This window comes from Physcomitrium patens, chromosome 5, assembly GCF_059467195.1.
Source record: "Physcomitrium patens ecotype Gransden chromosome 5, ASM5946719v1, whole genome shotgun sequence".
In the NCBI taxonomy this organism is placed as follows: Eukaryota; Viridiplantae; Streptophyta; class Bryopsida; order Funariales; family Funariaceae; genus Physcomitrium; species Physcomitrium patens.
The window spans coordinates 15880334-15898756 of record NC_143414.1 but is presented as its reverse complement, the minus strand read 5'-3'; the positions used below and the strand labels follow the sequence as shown (position 1 = coordinate 15898756).

Below are 18423 nucleotides of genomic sequence, written 5' to 3'. Positions count from 1 at the left end.
AATAACTGAAACTTCATCCAACCATGCAAAAATTATTGCCTTACATGAAGCATCTCGAGAATGTATTTGGTTGCGATCAATTGATAAATTCATTCAAACAACCTATAGATTTTCATATGATGATTCTCCAATTATCTTTCATGAAGATAATAGTGTTTGTATTGCACAGATGCAAGTTGGTTTCATTATAGGTGACATGACAAAGCATATTGATCCAAAGTATTTTAGTTATACTCATGATTTGATTACTAATCAAGCACTTATAATTAAGAAAATTGAATCTACAAATAGCCTTGCTAATCTCTTCACCAAAGCTCTCTCATTAAGCAACCATCGTCGACTTACTTATCGCATTGATATGCGACGACTTGCTTTTCTTGAATAAGAAAGTTAATGAGCTCTTTACATAATAAAAGAAATTGATGTTGTATTTTTTCTCCTTCATCTATGGTTTTGTCCTTAAATAAAGTAATATTTTCCTAGTTAAGGTTTTAATGAGGCAACAATTATTGATCTTCCAAGATCACAGAAAAGTATAGATCATAATTCTATACAAATTTTATATTATGTAAATATTATGATGAGTGAGGAGGAGTGTTGAGGTCATTAAATATAGCCGACGCTCTCCACAATATTTACTATAGACTACAGTAATTACTGCAACTACAATAATAAGAGTCTAGTGGAGAAGTATTATTTATCCTCTCCTCTTTTCTCTTCTTGTATATGAGACACAACCAGATCTATAGATTTGTGTTTGAAAAGCTCTCTCTCCTTAGAAACCTTCTTGTGTGACTTACTACTACTTTTGTGTGTGTATGACTTACTATTACTCTTGTGTCTTTCTAAACATTTTCAACACACCACAAGGCAGTCATGTTCCTAATGCACAATGCTGCTAAGAATGTTGAGTTCAAGAGGTTGATGATTTCACTCGTTGCTCTCAGCAGAATGAAGCACATTTTGCTAAAGAACAAAAAAAAATATTTAAAAAAAAAACAAAACAAAACAAAACAAAAAAAAACACTAACTAACTAACTAACTAACAAAATGAAAACATGAAGATATCGAGTCTGGGATAGAACAGGATTGAGCTTTCAATGGAAATTCATATCTCCAAAACTAACCTTAATCCAAAGTACACCACCACTTGACTTGATCCATCAAATGTATCAAAATCCGGGACCCTTAAATCATCCCTGTACACTTCCTGTTCCAATTCGACACTAAGGCATGAACCCTCGATATCCTCTTCACCTTGCCCTCAAGATGCAGCACACAACTACCCAAGCTCAACCCTAAGAAGGGTTCCTCCCCTGCTTTCCAACTCTTCCTGCAACTGCATGCGAATCAAACTCAATCCTAAATTTCCCAGCATCCAATTCACAGCACCAACAAAAATCCCATGAATCCCTCCAGCCTCCAACCTCCACATCCAAAACGTGTATGAATCCTCTACCAACAATCTCCCACTTCGATTACAGAGTCTCACCCAAAAACCAACAAATTGCAGATCATGTCCACGAGCATCAATGTTGCTATCAATCAAACATTCCTTTCATCGTCTCCTAAGTCGTCTTCGCAAGGTTGACAGCGTATCCACGACATGGATAAAATATCCAAAAAAGTGAAAAAAGTGAAAAAACATAATGTAATACATGGCTTCATCTAAAAGCACTTTCCCGCTGTTGGGGAGCATCAAAGGGCCTAAGCAAAGGCAGGACAAAAGTACGCAGGGGCTGGAGCATGATCGAAGGTGTGAAAAAACTGGGAGCCAGAATCAGAGCGCTTTGTTCCCAAATTCTAACTCTTTGTTAGGAACCCACTTGCGGAGAGTACCTGCCCGTGGTCCCCAAAAGCAAATTCGGTGAGAGCGAGAGTGGCACACCATCGCCTGCAGAACCTGATCGAAGTTGGAGCTCGAAATCAGCTTCACGACTGGAAAAAACATAGCAGTGCAGCTTGGACTCTGATGCGGAATTCATCGCATTCGTCGTCTTGTCCGCATGGGTCCTTCGACTCTGCTCCGTTGCCGAATCGTTGGTTTCATTCATTTCCGTTGACGAAATCGAGACGAAGGTTTTGAACGCGAACGCAGTCGATACTTCACTTCCGTCAGAAAAGGAAATAAATTTAATTACATGATTAAATATAGTTTATTTTTTAGGATTGAACAAGAGTGACTCTTATAGTTCCTTTTTTTTTTTCTTTTTTTCTAATGCATGCTTATATTCGTTCGTTGCATTAGGATATAAAGGGGAATTCTTTTTTCTTTTTCTCTGTGATTTGAAAGAGTAATTCTTCACAAATTATGAAATATTAAATATTAAATCTCAATCTACATTTTTATCATAAAAAATTATAGGCTACAAATGGATAGGATGAGAGAAAAAAGTTTCTAGGGCTAACCACTGATATTTATTGAAAAAATATTGAAATAATTAACCATTCAAATAATCAATGTAACAAATGTCTTGCTCTGTTGGACCTGTTATTTCATAGAAAATGGAAATTCCATTTTATTTGTTAAATGATCAAATAGAATTCTTATTTTTATTTTATACTTTGTACTTTCATAATTTATATTCAAATATACTCAGTCTAGATATGGTTTTTCAATAATTACACTCTTATTGTAGATGCACATAGATATGTTGCAGAGGTCCTTTTACTTAAATTAAACATTAAACTTTTTTCTTTTTCTTTTTTATACTTTCAGTCATCAAAACAATTGATTTCAAGATTATAAATTGATTGAATTGTCACCAAATGAATTATTCCCACTATTTACAAATTATATGTCATTTTTATCAAGTTGGAATATTTAAATAATATTGGTAATTGTTACTTATTTCCAAATAATTTTTAAAAGAGCAGATTAGTCTTAAAAAGTGACGACCATGTCCTTGAATTCATCTTATCTTATAAGCACCCCTATAAACATACCGACTAGTTTAGTATTATTTGTTTTATGACTACAATTTGTAGTTTTTAAACCTTCTTCTATGAAGGAATCATTCTGTAACAAACACGAGCAATCATTTAATTGTTGAAAATAATGATTTATATTTTGAAATGCAAATGTGTTTTTATTAAATTCAGGTTCCTAGTTATGAATTAGAACACATCAATGCTTACTGATTCATGCATATTTTTTTATCACAAAACAGACAAAAATCTATTAACAGTGATCAGTTAGTTTTATTTTTAGAATAAAAATAAAATGGACGAAACTTTAAAATGCTTTGTATTTTTAGATTGAGTATAGATGTATATATACACACTATTAAAAGAAGCTAGTTCAACTTCTGAATATGAAATCCATATACTGATAACATGTGATTAAATTAAAACAACTGTCAACCAAACTGTTTTTTCAGAGGGCTTCATATTGTATTGTTGCATCATATATAAATTTTACTTAATTGTTCCAGCTTCAGCTATCATATTGATATTTTCAATTGATTAACGGATGTGTGTTTATTTAAATCACAGTGATATTTGCGTCAAATTAATAATTACTACATTAGTGGGTGCAAATTCTTGTCATACTCTGAGAGATGGAGTATCAACAAACACTCAACCATGATGGCTTTATCAGTTATTTTAATTGTAAATCCAAACATAAAACCTACAAAATTAGACATTGGGTCCCATGCACATGAAAATCAATCATATGAACCTTGATGTCCAAGTTAAAAATAATTATCAAAATGTTCCTCAATTACTTATCATTCGCAATATATTTGTACGAAAAATTACATAGATAGATAAAAGTAGTAAACCTAATATGATGAATTATCCCCTATTGTTAATTCTCTTTTTCTCTTGTGTTCCCTTTAAAATCTCACCTCCCAATGGTTCATGTTTTACGTGAATTTAGTATTTATTTACATTTTATAGTTATATTTATATTTTATAGTTATATTTATATTTGGCAACTAATGTGCTCTTATTCTTCTTTTGAAGTATTGCTTTTTCCACATGACTAGAACTGCATTTTAAAGAGCACCTCTTTCTTAGCCTTTCAACGACCATTCATAGCCCTTGACAGAACCAACTATATATCATGTATATTATGATACCTTTTTTTATGGGTCCACTTTGTGTTTTCTAATAAAAGGGAGGGAGGGAGGAAAAAGTGTAAAGGACCACCTTATCATCAATGCCTAAAAAGAGCAACCTTTAGTTACCAAATGTAGTAATCAAAAACTTGAAATCCATATCAATGATGCTAATAATATTAATTATCATGATGATCAACAAACTAGAGTTGTGCAACAAACTCCATGATTAAATCAATTTGTTGCATAATAAACTTTGGTTAATGTTTGAGTTTAGATATTCATGTGTTTGTGCACCATGCTTATGATATAATTCCCACATACATGTGAGGTAAAATGACACAATTTACATGAGAAAGAGCTTGCTTTTGTTAAGTCTTGTAGATGTAGTGTAACTTATTTATTCATTTGTTTGTTTGATTACATATTAAATCAATACTATGAATCTATGAAGTATCATAGTATCCTTGTCCTCAGCATAGTTGCTGTATACAATAAAAGCACATGGACACTGTGGCTGGATCTCATTAAAATGGCCCACCAATTTACAGACAACAACAAACTGTTCTTTCCATCTCATGTTTTCATTTCTCAAGTCTTTGAAATAGAATTTAAATGAGTAAATGCAGTGCACAGTGAAAGTTACACACTCCATGTCGTGTTTTTTGTTTTTTCTGTTTGTTTGTAAAGGTGTACTTAATCACACAATCCTGACATTGACAATGAACATGATTCGACAACAACAGTAAATGATAGAAGACCAATTCTTTGGTTAATTTTACTTATTAATATTGGTTCGGTGGCATGGATTTGAATGATAATATTCATGTAAACAAAAACACTTACTAGACAATAATATTTAGAGTTCACCTCACCTAAAGTGACACATTCTACAGGTGTCAGAAGAACAAACTCAAACCACAATATTGAATTGGCAATTTGGATTTGATTCCATATATATATATATATATATATATATATTGAAAGAAAGAAAGAAATTGTGTGTAGTTACAAGTAATCTTGGAGGATCTCGATTTGCTAAGATCAAGGAAATGGAAACTCTTTGCAAGTTGAAGAGGCTCTCAAGGATGGTCCTTCTTGTCATTTATTAAAAACATATATAAATTGTATTTCTACATACATTCTTATCAAGCTATCAAAGACATGTTTTCATTTATCTTTACAGATAAGATGCTTGTTGTCATATTAATGATGTAACTATTGGTGACAAGGCTTAATTTGTGCTTATTGGTATAAGAATATGTTTGAAATGAATGAAAACTTGCATGTAAAATCCCAGTGATTGATGGGTGCTGGATTATTCTTTTTTATTATTATTATTATTATTGTTTCCACCCATTCAAATTGTATATATACTTCTCAGTGCATGTGTGAATGCATATGTAAACATTACATATAATATAACTTTTAATTTACTAAATAGATGTAAGAAATAAATGGCGAAGCTATTTAAAGGCGACCCCAGTATTCAACAGCAACAAATGACGGATAACTACCCTTCTAAGAATACCAAAGTTTTGAATCACTTATTTTGCTTCCCTACGAGAATTACTATTTTATATGAATTTCAATCGTGTATAGTCGACCGTGGCCTACTTTAAACTCTAGTCCCCAATTAAAAAAACTCAACATTCCTCGGTTGTTAACAAATTATAGCAACAATCTATTCAACGGGCGAAGCGATACCGTTGAAGAGTGGAAGTTCAAACTAGTCAACGAGTGATGGATGATTTCGAAACAATGGTAACACATTCATCCATTAATCACCACATGGGTTTTCTCGTTCCCGGGAAACTCCGCCAACCGTTTTCCAACTGCGCCTTGCGTCTGCGTCTGCGGTTGCGGCGGCTATTTCGCCGCCGTGTTCAGAGTACCATATCGATGACGTTCGTTATACGTTCATCTTGATATGGATGATATCTGCCTTACTTGGTCACGTGGCTCTTGCTGACAGGAAGCGATGGGCATATCATCTATGGATGAATGTAGGCGATATGGGTGGGTTTCGAGATAAATCAGGATCTTATGTTGTCATGGGTTGCTAAACGAAGAAGAAGAAGAAAAGTATCTGATTTTCAAAGGCAAAATGTGATAAACTAATTCAGATGCCTGACAGTTTTTGGATACTTTGAAGTGGGAATTAGAATGTTTTGGGTAAAATAAAATATGTAAAATGGAGATTTCTTTTTATGACCACATATTAAAGGCTTTGTATGTTTCATTATTATCATAACCCAGTGCACCTTTATGATAAATTTTGATTTTTTACAATTTATAAGTTCATTTTTTCTTTTTTTTTTCTTGTCCAAAATTTTCATGCATTCTTTTTTATCACAAAAATATGTTAGGTTTTTGTTATTTCTTTTTACTATTTGTAACTTGTCACCCACTATATTACCTTTTTTCTAATGTTTACACGGTTGTATACTCTTCAATGTCAGTTTAGCAATATAATAAACTAAGCATGTCGTTAATTTGTACCATATTTTGATACTTTTTTTTGTATCATTAACTTTCGTATATTTACATTCTGTCAGTGATTTACAAAATCATATTCAATACACATACAAGCTAAACATACCGTGGTAAGATTTACATTTTCTCTTGTATCCTGATTGTTTCGAACTGCTGGTATTTTTCCAGGTCGAACCACAAATTCCAAAACAAGGCACTAATATATAAGCAAATGGTGGCAACCAGTTGTTGAGATTTTAAAATTATTAATATTAAAACAAGAACATTATTTAGAAATAAAAAAGACATCGACCAATCCATATAATTACACTTATTTATCATTGCAAGTGAGTATTAGATATGTAAGATAGGCCATGATAAAAAAAAAGAAAAAAAAAAGAAAAAAAAAAGGTCCAACAAAATTTCTCATGACACGAGATGGTCCCATAATGGCCATCCACTCGGCAGAATCATAATACACGGAGTCGCAACAGTTGGTACCGCGACACCCCTACGCACATCCGAGCTGGCACATTAGCGGCGCCTAGTTGGACCAAGAGGAGTTCCATTAATCCGGGGGGTCCGGGAACGGAACAGGGCGCCTGAGGGAGGGAGTTATTGATACGGGAATGTCTCTCATGTGAGTACAAGCGCCGCGTGGGAGGCCCCGCGGAGGCGCTGCTGCTGTCTGGACCGTCCGCTGGGGCTGGAGCGTCGGACTCCGACCTCTATAGCTCAATTCACGTTGCAGCTCCGGATGCTCTTGGTTGCCTGCCCGCCCAAAGTTCTCGTCTTAATACGTCCAGTTTTGTGCTTTTTTTTGTGGTTGTGGTGGAACAGGATTTGGTCGAGGGGGCCAGATCGTTTGATCGACTGCGCGGAACTCGAGCTTGTCGGGAGTGGGAGAGTGGTAGTGGCAGTGGAGTGGCCGTGTGGGACGGTTGTGACATGAAACAGAGATTTGGTCGCAGCTGCGCGGTGACTAGGTCCTGAATGATGCGTGAGTGCCGCGACTGTGCGTTAGTGCAGCGCTGCGTTTTTTTTTTTTTTTTTTTTTTTTTTTTTTCTGAGGTTGTTGTGCGGTGTTATGATTTGATTCCGAGCCTGCGTTGAGTTGAGTTGAGGTGCGTTGCGGCCTTTTTTGTGCGAGGTTTGTGGCGAGGCACGCGATTGGTGAAAACTCAGGGTCGATAGTGGAGTTGAGAGGGCCTGTGTGTGATGGTTCCCCCAGTGTTGCGTATTTTTGAGTCATCGTCGAGTTTAGTTGTCTTTAACGTGTTTTAGTAAGCTGAGCTTGCTGCTTCGTTTTGGGAGGTTTTTCAGAGTATCTCAAAGTGTGTAGGAGGAAGTGCAACTCATGAGTTTCTTCCTGTTGGAGCCTTGATGGAATAGGAATGATATTGTTGCGGCTTCACGAGTTAAACACTGCACAATGCGAGGTAGATTCCTTTGATACTGCCAAGCACATTTCTGCACAGCGTCTAGTTAATATTTCCTCACCATATTGTTGAATTTCTCCAACATCAGCGGAAATTATCGACAGCTTTTGTGAAAATTTTCACTTCACGAGCAAGACTAACTTGTAGGAGAATTTTTGCGCTGCTAAGATACTTTGCTTTAGTTGCTGAGTTGAACCGTACGTTTAGCTTCACTCTAGCACTTTTAACTGTAAATTGAAGTAGAGATGGCGGGAGTGTCGAGAACATAGTTTCTGATAGAGAAATTAACTCCAGTTTAGTTCTTATCTCACCGTTGCTTCAAGTGTTCGCGGGTATCCACGGGTCGCTTTAGCAGAACTTGAGCCGCCAAATTAAAGTCTGCTTCGCGAGTTTACTACACTAGTTGTTGACTCTGGCTTGTCATTTCCAGACACCTTTGCTCGGAATCGATCGCGTTTGCGTGGTTCTTTTGGGGGCGATGTTTAGGGTAGCTGCGTATGAATGTCACGCACTCTAATTACGCCCTCAAGTTTTACTTAATGTTAGCAAACGTGTGATGTAGATATCTGAATTATACCTTATTCTCGTTTGGAGCAGTAGATTCATGTGGTGTATGAGCATGAATCTAAATGGATTGTTATGAAGGGGAAACAGCTTGTTTTGTTAGAAGTTGGCTGCTCCAGCAATGGATTTTGTTGATGTTTAATTCAAACTTAGCATATATGCAATACCAATATTGTATTTTTTGGAGTCGTAGCACACACTGGCTTTTCGCTGATGTGCGATGTCAATTGTAATGGAAGCTACTACTTTGATCAATTACATGTAAATTCCAATCCACCAAAGTGCAGGAATCTAATATTTTCACGGACTAGCCTGCTAAGTTTATGAACTATAGTCTTGTCACCTAGAGTTGTAAGCGGTGGTCCAGCCATGTTAAGGATTGCCTCTCATGAGTATCTTCGACCTGGATGCTCTGAAGAGTTCGTGATATGGTCCTCACTATTTGTATGTGCAGGGTTGTGGAGCTTATACCTTTTATAGTTTCGGAAGTATATTTGATTGGAGAGAGGCTGTGCGAGGAACAAAGTTTTGAGGGTTGACAAATATGTGCGCGAAGTACACGATTCAATGATGAGTTCGAACATTTATACTCATCAGGTGGCTTAGTTGCATACATTTGTTTTTAGCGAAGATTCAAAAGTTTCTCTATATAACGTCGAAGGTGATACCAAGATGTGGACGCCTGTGTGTATTGAAAGTATTGATATTTTTAGCATACCGGGGCAGTCTCAATCCTGTTTGAGCTTGGTTATGTTTACAGTATATTGCAGTCTTGCCACTTTTGATCTTCTTGTCGCAATTGTGGCTGGAGTTCAGGTGAGCTTGCAATTACCAACTGTTGGGTTTGGTGTGTGTGTGTGTGTATACATGTGGTTGTATAAGGTTAGATTGTATTCCTCAGAGCATGAATTGTTCATTGAGTGTTACACTTCGATTCTTAAACGTGGCTGATGTAATTCAAAGTTTGTTCTGCACAACTGATAATTTGTTTCATTGTTTTGTGTAGCTGCTGAGGCATTACTTGCACAATAAGCGAGCAGTTTGGACGCGCCAGAAAGTGAGTCGCAGAATTCACACATTTAATCATAAATAGTGGTAGCATCTTTAAATATTGTTGTAATTTGGGGTTTGTCCATGTCTGGGCTGTCCCTCAATTATGTGTGTTGCCCCTTGTGGTGTACGACTTAATCATACTTCAGTCCTCAACTCTGAAATGTCTGTGCATGCAGGTTTTCCACTGTCTCATTGGTGCTGCGAATCTTGGTACGTATTAATATCATCTACTCTGTAAATTGATAAGTTTTGAGGCCTTCATGTCTGCACCTGGATATGTTAGAACGATTAACATGTTAGCATTTGTTGTTCTCTGTCAAACTCATTACGTAGAGTAAAATTTGCATCGTTCATCAAATGTGATCCTTGCGATTTGTTTAACAGTTGTTGGTGAATTGGCTGAGAACACACCACACAGGCGCACATTTATATGTCCACATCTAAATTGGAACCTTTTCTTCTTCTTCTTCTTATTCTTCTTATTCTTCTTTTTTTTTTTTTTTTTGTACGATTTTTTTCTTAGTGTATTTAATATGTTTTTCGTGCAAAATCCACTTGGAAAACAGGCTACGTCTTGTATTTCACCTTAACTACAGTGGCGGCATGCCTAGGATGGACATGCTTTTCAACTGCTTGCGGGTTCATCCTGATCGGTAGGTCACTCTACTTTTGGGTTAGCCTTTCCATTGCGGGTTTTTTTCAAGTTTTTACCTGTGTGTACTTATTCCTTCAGCTTGGCCCAAGTATTATGGAAAGGTTTGACTCGTCTCAATTATTACGGAAGTACTAATATAATGTGTCCCTAAATTCTCGAACTCGTTGCAGTTGAATCATTGATTGCTTGTAATTAATGCATTCCACCGCTTATAGAATATATATTGTTCCATCCATTTGCAGCAGTACCTGAAACATTGTTCTTGGCCACGTTCTTGTTACTTCTCTCTTTTTGGTAAGTGCTTACCTGTGTAATGAATTTGAAACCTTGCTATTAATTTAGTTCGTACAATGGATAACAGTTGCTGGAGCACAGTGTGATGTGCTTGTGAAACATGTAACATGCTGGGAAAAACTCCGTTTTAGGTGATTACTGAACAGGATTTGTCAGAACATTGTATTCCTGTATTCTGGCCGTAATGAACTGGTATCATGTGTAGGGTGGATTTATGCAACCAAGCTAACGATAACGAAGAAGATGATGACGAAGACATGGATTGTGGTTACACTCGATTACCCCTATCTCCTGATAGCCTAGAGTCAGGAGCATGTAATTCATTTCGGGCGTGTTTACCATGTCGACGGTGGCATGTTCGAGGACGGCAACGATGTGTACTTATAGTAAGTTACCGAATCTGATTACAGAAGTAGAAGAAAGGCTCTCTCCTTGCTATTGATATTGTATCCAGTGATTGAAGAATTTCAGGTAATATATCGTAGACATCAATTTCTTAACAGAGTTCTTGACTTTTCTGCAGGTGGTGTCGATCATCTTCTTGTTGGCGGTAGCTTTTGCTGCATTGATATGGTTTGGAATGTACGATAATCCACTAGATTCAGTGAAACTTGCTCAAGTGAGTCCATTTTCTCATTATCGTGTTGGTTCTTAGGTCAGGGTCTCTCTTTGGTTAGTCGGAGCTGATCAAATTAGCAATGGCATGTCATAGGCGAGAGATTTGTTATTTGAGAAGTCGGTTATGTGGGGAATTGAAATGTGGGCTTGTGGGGTAGTGTGTGCCTTAGCTGCATCATTTATATCAGCTTTGACCATGGTAAGTCTGTTGTGAGACCGTGTGTCGAGGACTGTTTTTTGGCTTCACGCAAGTCTGCGAAGTCTCACTTATTTACTTACAGCGTGCGTTGTAGGCTCTACGAGAACTGCTTGAGATGCCTTCTTGAGACTATATTTTAAATCAACCCCAACTCCAGTGAAGGTTATTGATCATCCGCATGGGTTTTTTTCTGCAGGTGTACGTCAATTTCTTTACACTGGTAGTATTACTCTCCGGGGGTGGTTTGGCAGGATATGGTGAGCTTCCATCTCTCTTCAGTATGGAAGGGGTGTGGTTTGGTTCTTTATGAAAGATTGAGTCTTAAACTTAGTATGCACTTTGAACCTTGAAATCTTTGTCTGTTGATGATATAGTCGTGTAGTAACCGTTGTGTAACATGACTTCTCATCTATTCAGGGTTACTGTTGTATACCAAAATGAGCAGAGTGAGGTCGGGTAGAGCTTCAGCGGACATCAGTAAGGTGCATCTTTTACTTCAATTGTGTGGGATTTTCTAACATTTAAGAGATATTGAACATGTAACTGAATTGAAGGTACATTTTTTAGTATGAGTTATTCTGAAATAGTTTCTGAGCTTGTAGGAATTATCTCAGGATTTTCATGGGCTTTCAGGTTGCGGGTTTGGCAGTTGCTTCGGTCGTGTGCTTTTCCTTGAAGGCCTCAGTGGTAGTTATGAGTGATATCATTGTAAGTGCTGCAATATACTCCTCATATGAAGTTGAAATTATACCTTGCTTTACCATCTCAGGTTGATGTGTTGTGGTATTTAGTGCACACGTTCTGGTGCAGCACATAATGTGTGTTGGTTATGCTGCAGGGTCTGAACATATGGCATGTGAAGCGTGGGAATAGTCAATTCAGCGCATCTATGATTTTCTGTTATTACGTCATAGGTATGATTATTTTAAGATTGCTATGCCATTTCATGGTATTGATGTTTTCTCGGTTTCTGAGGATCGTCATTGCGGCGATTCCAGGCAGATTGTGTCAGATATGTTGATTGTGAGCATTTTCAAAGATAAAATTTCACGGATATTAAGGTGGATTAATCCATAAGAGCATATGAGGGTTAAGCCGCTTACAATTCTGTAGATTTGCATGGTTAATGCACTCTTCTAGGGTCTGACTGGTGGTGCACACATGATGTTGACAGGGGAAACCGTGCCCTCCCTTGTGGTTCTGTGGGTGATGAGAGACCTGCCTCCAAGATCATGTGACAACAGTATGAATGGTCGTGCGACAACCCGAGAAGTGTTGATCGAAGATGCACTAGTTCCGGATCCGAACTATCTATCACAATTTGTATCCTCGGCAACCAGCCAACGATTTTTTCTCCCAAATTGTTGCAACAGTGATGTTTCTCCTACTTGAATAAGGTACATTTCTGTCATAGCATCCTGTAAAGTGCGGTCCTTGAAGGAAATCACATGGTTATGAACTTTTGTTTATTTTATGCAGTGCCAAAAAGTTGGACACATGTCTCTACTTGGCAGGCAGACCATTGGAACTGCGGGTTCAGTCATATGCGCGAACCTAGATTCAGTTAATTATTGGAAGCAAGAATTGTAATCCGACTTCAGATCATGGTTGCAATGACACACCCGACTAATTGAATTACACCTGAATCACTTGTGGCAAACCTGAAGCCAGCAGCAATTCAGAGGGATTAGCGAATTCCCGTACTGCTAGCTATTCACTGTGCCAGCGTCAGATCTGAACAAACAGAGGTCGATGTTTTCATTACAATTGTCAAATTGTATTCAATCTATCACTGACATTGCTGCCTAAGCTAGAGTGGGGATCAACCGAGATTCAAGAGGGGAGAAATTTTCTACCCAGGAATGTTCTTGAAATCTATCCCTGCCGAAGTCATGCTGAACGCCAGGCGCCTCTGCTTTCACTTTCCTTTCTGGAGAAATCAGTTTTGGAAGGAACTGTGATATTCTAGTGGTATGTGTAGAAACATACAGCAGGTCCTCCACCAGCTTTGATTTCATACGGATGATTTTTTTTTATTACCCACAAATTTTGGTGGTGTAATTGTATAAGTCAAATACTGTAATGAGGCTCTGATGTAGTTATTACTAGAAACTTTCTACCACTGAAATTGGCTGTATATTCTACATGGTACAAAACATTTCCACACATTGTACTTGCAGCATGTTCAGTTGAATATGTTTTTGTATGTTTTGCGATTAGAGGACTAATAGTAGTCATTGCATCGTTACCTATGGCGAGCCTCCAATTGAGTTACCTTACGTGTTACTAATTGTGTGTATTAGTCTTGTGCAGCTGTGTTGTTTTTGGTGCTACAAAAGATCAGTAAAAAATTGTGAAGTTGAGCATGGATAATTTTTATTTTTTTGTTTTTATCTTTTTATTTTTGCTTTTGCTTTTGATTTGTTGTAGACATTATTCTGCTTAGAAGCCATTTTTCATTTTAGTGTACATACAAATCTTTTGTTTGTTCTGTTTAAGCTTTATTTATTATTTTCTTGTTTCAAAAACATTTTTTGATGTTTCAAGATAATATTCTTATTTGTAAATCAAAAGCAGTAAGAGGGGCTTGATTTCATGTTTTAAATTTATGTGTATTAAATTTTAAATTTTATATTTTGTTGTGTATGTGTTTGTTTCAGTGTTTCAGCCATTTTATTTTCTTCACAAATTGTCAAAGAAAGGCAATAATTTGAATAATTACATTAGAGAGACTTGAATTTTCAGAAGTTTTTTCAGACCTACCAGGTTTACAAAATAAGTACCTACTTCAAATCAAGCATCTATGGTAACTCTAAAGATAAAATAATAATCTAAAAATAAGTTATACTGTCATGTGGGCTCTTTAAAGAAATTCGTAAATGAGTTTTATATTTTTAAAGATTCCACAATATCTTATATAAAAGATAGTATCAATCCTATTTATTTATTTCTTTTTCTTTTACTGTAAGAATACATTTACTTGTAGTAACAATAGCATGTTAAAAAAGTATATTTGTTTAAAACTACAAATAAACATTTTAACTTTTATAAAAAATGTTTGTTTTTATTTGTGGTTTTGTCTAATTATGGCCTTATTTATTGATCTACAATTAAATTTAGCTTCTATCTTTTTACTACATTTCTATGGTGGTGATGTATAACTCTAATTCCTTACATATTAATATTTTATATAATAGACAACTTTTAAAACAATAATCATAATTTACTAGAACTTTGTAATATTGCTTTCAAAATCCAAATTATTTAGTTTATAACTTATAAACTTTGAATCACATAAATCTTACATTAGTAACCATAATTGGAATAAAATTTTGGCAAAAATAAAAATAATATAAAAAAATTGAATAGCTTCAAATATCAAATTTAGTTATACTAAGAATACTACAAAAAGTAATATGACTATTTTAAATAGTTAAAGGAAATTAAAAATTATCTTTGATACAATATATATATATATATATATATATATTTATAATTTCAAAAATATTATATATAAAGGAAAATGTTAGAATGACCCAACCATATGTTAAATCAATCCATCCTACTGTAATCATTATTATAATCATGGCTCTCATCTCCACATTCTCTCGCCTTCTATTTCCAGCCCAAGATCTCTTTGTTTTTAGCCTTCTTCATTTCAACCCTCCATTCCCCTTTCTTCATTCTCCTTTTTCCATTCCTAGCTCTCATCTTCATCTCTCTTGTTTTCCATTGTTCTCCATAATAGGATGGGTTGATTTAGTAAATGGGTGGATTATTTTAATATTTTTTTATATAAAAATATATATTTTAATATTTTTATTTAATGATTCTTAGTCAATAATATTATTACTATATTATTATCATTATTATTTGTAATAAATTAAAAAATTTAATTAAAGATATTTCTTAATTAATATTTTATTTTTAATATTAAATTATAACATATTGATCATTCAAATACATTTATTGATCTTTCTAAATTATGTATATTATTTTAATATATATATATATATATATATATATATATTTGTTCAAAAATAATTTTTATTATTATATTAGAAAATCATGTATTTTTTGTTGTTTCTTATTTTTTCTCTTTTCAACAATTTTGACGATTCAAAATTTCAATCATTTGTAAAATTAATATAATTGCAAATCTTCAAAAAAAATGTTCTTACACATGAAGCTATTGAATATCTTCAGAAAACCTAAATTCTTTGTAAGATGTAAAGGATAAGACTTCAAAGAATGTAAATAAAAAATGAGATGTTTTTAAAGAGAGATAATAAAAATAAATTACGTAAATATGTATTTAAAAAAAAATCCAAATTTCTATTGCCAAAAGATAAGAAAATTAGAGACCTTTGAAACTAGACTAAAAGCAAAAAAGAAATTGATAAGAATGAAGAAGGACTCATTCTTGTCTCTTTATATACTATATAACTAGAAACTACGTGGTGACATTCTATAGGACCTCCAACATGTGTCCAACCTTAGTCCAAAGTCCTTAATGTAGTCACTATGTAAGTAGTCAGATAAAGGAGATTAATAATATCGATTCCTAATATGTACCACAAAAAAAGAATATTTGGATACTTGCAACTATTTAAAGGCTAAAAAAACAACTTGTGCTTACAAAACTACCAAGCTTTGTAATTCACTAGCAATCACCTCCAAATCATCATAAGTCTAATGTATTGACAAACAAAAAGTTCTTCTTAGTTATCAACCTCATAGCATTCCTATAATGTGGCTATTAATATAAACTAGTACAAATAAAAACTAGTACAAACACAAAATGGGATAACCATAAAAAACATCTAAGAACTATATCCACAATTAGGAGAAGGTGTCAAAAATAAAATCTAAAAATCCACAATGGATCCTTCTCTACAACAATACATAAATAGAAATCAAAAGTGAACTAAAGCTATCAATACCTCATTGCAATTGATGGTCACAAATTGTAGAACATGTAACAATAAAAAAAAATTGCAATAAAATGAAATATAGAGAAGAGAGAGAAAATCAAAAATTCAATTAGAAAGAAATTGGCATTTAATAAATGCCACTTCAAAGCTCCAAATATCCTCCACTTCAAAAATTGAATATGTCAATGGACTCTTTAGGCCTCTTTTAGATAAAATTGACTAAAAAATAATTAAATCTAAATCCTATATGTATTTGGAGTGAGTTTTTAAACTTAATTCTTAAGAATTTTGAATAATTTATTATTTATAATTTATTTATTATTTTTTAATGGTCTATAACTGCACATTGAATCTATGAATGTGAATCTTATCACCATGATGAGACTTTTTATTGTGCAGCCATTGTAACTATGTGTAACTTTGTTACGATGCTCGCTTTCTATAGGCATGGAATCTATTACCATAGATTGGTATCTTGAGCTGCAAAAAGAGGCTTTCTTGCTACTGTATTTTGTTATTGCTCACCATTAGTTGCTATAAGATATCAATTCTCAATACACACCTCTATCACAAATGCAAATACTTTATTCCAAGCTTCTCCACACCAAGCACCTTTGTACCAATATCCTCCTACATTATACAACTTCCACAATTCAAAATCCTACATTGTGACCTTGATTGAGATTTTTTTGTATCAAAAAATTAAATGCAAAAAAAATAAAGTAACAATGTCATAATATTCCTATCATGGGAGTTCTTAGAATGCAGACCATGATGATGTATTATGTCCCTTATGCATTGCAAGCTCTACCTTGGCACCTTATTGTTCCTTTATGGAAGCCATCTTATACGACACCTAGTATTGCAACTTGCAATTGCCTAATGCCATAAATGTGTTCACCGCAACCTGCACAAACCAACTCCTACTCTCCACATTGCCATGTCTATTTTCACTTATTTAGTAATAATATCCGATAATGTACTAAGATCCTATGACTACATTCTAGTATTATCACTGTACTCTATTGCAATATTATATTAGAATAGTGACTAGCATTGCAACATTAGAATAATACATAGTTCGATTGGGCTCCATTGTCCAATACAACAATGTCTTAAATCTAACAACAAAAATAATCTAAAATTATAATTATTTTATTTTATTTTATTTTATTTCATATTTTTTTTCATTCTAACTTGTTATATCACAAATTAAAGAGAAGGAAAGATTCTTGTCAAGTGAAAGATTAGAAATTTACATCAAATTAAGTTAAGCTACCTTTTATACAACAAAAAGAAGAATCAAAGAATGTAAGTATAAAAATAAGAAAAATCCTAAAGCTTTACTAATATGGCTAAAATACCATAGCCAAGAAAATCCTTATAACAAGTTCTTTTATACTTAAAATCACTTATAAGACTTGACTTGATAAGAATGTCAAGTCAAAAGATTTTTTTTTTTTTTTTTTTTTTTTTTTTTCAGTATTCAAATTCTAATTGATATGAATAAAATTAATTAGTGGAAAAACTTTCAATTGATGAAAAATCACTAATCAAATTAAACTACATTTATTTGACCAGATTTGGCACCTAATGCCATATCATGTCAAAACTTGAAATTGCTTCAAATTTTTAAAAAATGAATAAAAAATGCTTATAATTTGATTCATGCAAATACAAGTAATAAATATATTTTCATAAAAAGTGAAAGAAATTTTATGGCTATTGTGTCAAAGTGGATTATAGATTTGGATTATATCAAGCATATGACACCATTTAAGTATTCATTTGATATTTATGAATATATTCAAGTCACAAATATATTCATAGAAGAGAATGGCAATGCCATTGGAATAAATTGAATTATTGTAGGTATGATTGTAAAAGATGAAAAAATTATAAGATTCAAAGATATCTTTTATATATCCAAAATGACTTAAAATCTTCTATAACTAATAAACTTAAAATAAATATTTTTATAGTCTAATTTAATATTGATGGATGATTTATAAATATATTAAATAGAGATTTAATGGCTATAATTTCAATAAAATGTAATTTTTACATCCTCAATTTCAAGGAAGTAAAAGAGTGGAAGTAATAGCATTTGTTTAATTTTCATAAATTA

The 18423-nt window shown here is 34.0% G+C and overlaps 1 protein-coding gene and 1 long non-coding RNA gene across 22 annotated transcripts; one reads left to right on the top strand and one right to left on the bottom strand.

Moving 5' to 3' along the window:
• Window positions 1-1170: 1170 nt before the first annotated feature.
• LOC112282842 (uncharacterized) lies at window positions 1171-2006 on the bottom strand. Its single transcript, XR_016503174.1, has 2 exons — window positions 1840-2006; window positions 1171-1339 (listed from the first exon to the last, which is right to left on the bottom strand). It is a non-coding gene; the product is annotated as an uncharacterized LOC112282842 (long non-coding RNA).
• A 5191-nt stretch (window positions 2007-7197) lies between these two features.
• Window positions 7198-13527, top strand: LOC112282744 (tobamovirus multiplication protein 1). 21 transcript variants are annotated; one of them, XR_016503110.1, is made up of 15 exons: window positions 7314-7539; window positions 7863-7978; window positions 8997-9358; window positions 9549-9599; window positions 9772-9805; window positions 10162-10248; window positions 10493-10544; window positions 10750-10930; window positions 11068-11163; window positions 11558-11618; window positions 11779-11843; window positions 11976-12069; window positions 12200-12275; window positions 12536-12758; window positions 13029-13527. XR_016503110.1 is itself a non-coding variant. In XM_090250672.1 (15 exons), the coding sequence occupies exons 3-14, from the start codon at window positions 9215-9217 to the stop codon at window positions 12751-12753; spliced, it is 1137 nt and encodes a 378-aa protein (XP_090106798.1). In that variant the 5' UTR covers window positions 7314-7539; window positions 7863-7978; window positions 8997-9214; the 3' UTR covers window positions 12754-12758; window positions 13029-13527. The 21 variants fall into 21 exon arrangements, 19 of the variants coding, with proteins under 19 accessions (XP_090106793.1, XP_090106799.1, XP_090106797.1 ...); XR_002969960.3 differs by having other exon boundaries at window positions 12841-13527; XM_090250672.1 differs by having other exon boundaries at window positions 10496-10544; window positions 11995-12069.
• The last annotated feature ends 4896 nt before the right edge of the window (window positions 13528-18423 follow it).

Bases quoted from the DNA above. Each gene is read 5' to 3' on its own strand.
- LOC112282744 (XM_090250667.1), top strand. From the start codon at position 9,215: ATGTGGACGCCTGTGTGTATTGAAAGTATTGATATTTTTAGCATACCG. The intron at 9,600-9,771 runs GTGAGTCGCAGA...CTGTGCATGCAG, and splicing joins CAGTTTGGACGCGCCAGAAA to GTTTTCCACTGTCTCATTGG. The intron at 10,545-10,749 runs GTAAGTGCTTAC...TATCATGTGTAG, and splicing joins TTGTTACTTCTCTCTTTTTG to GGTGGATTTATGCAACCAAG.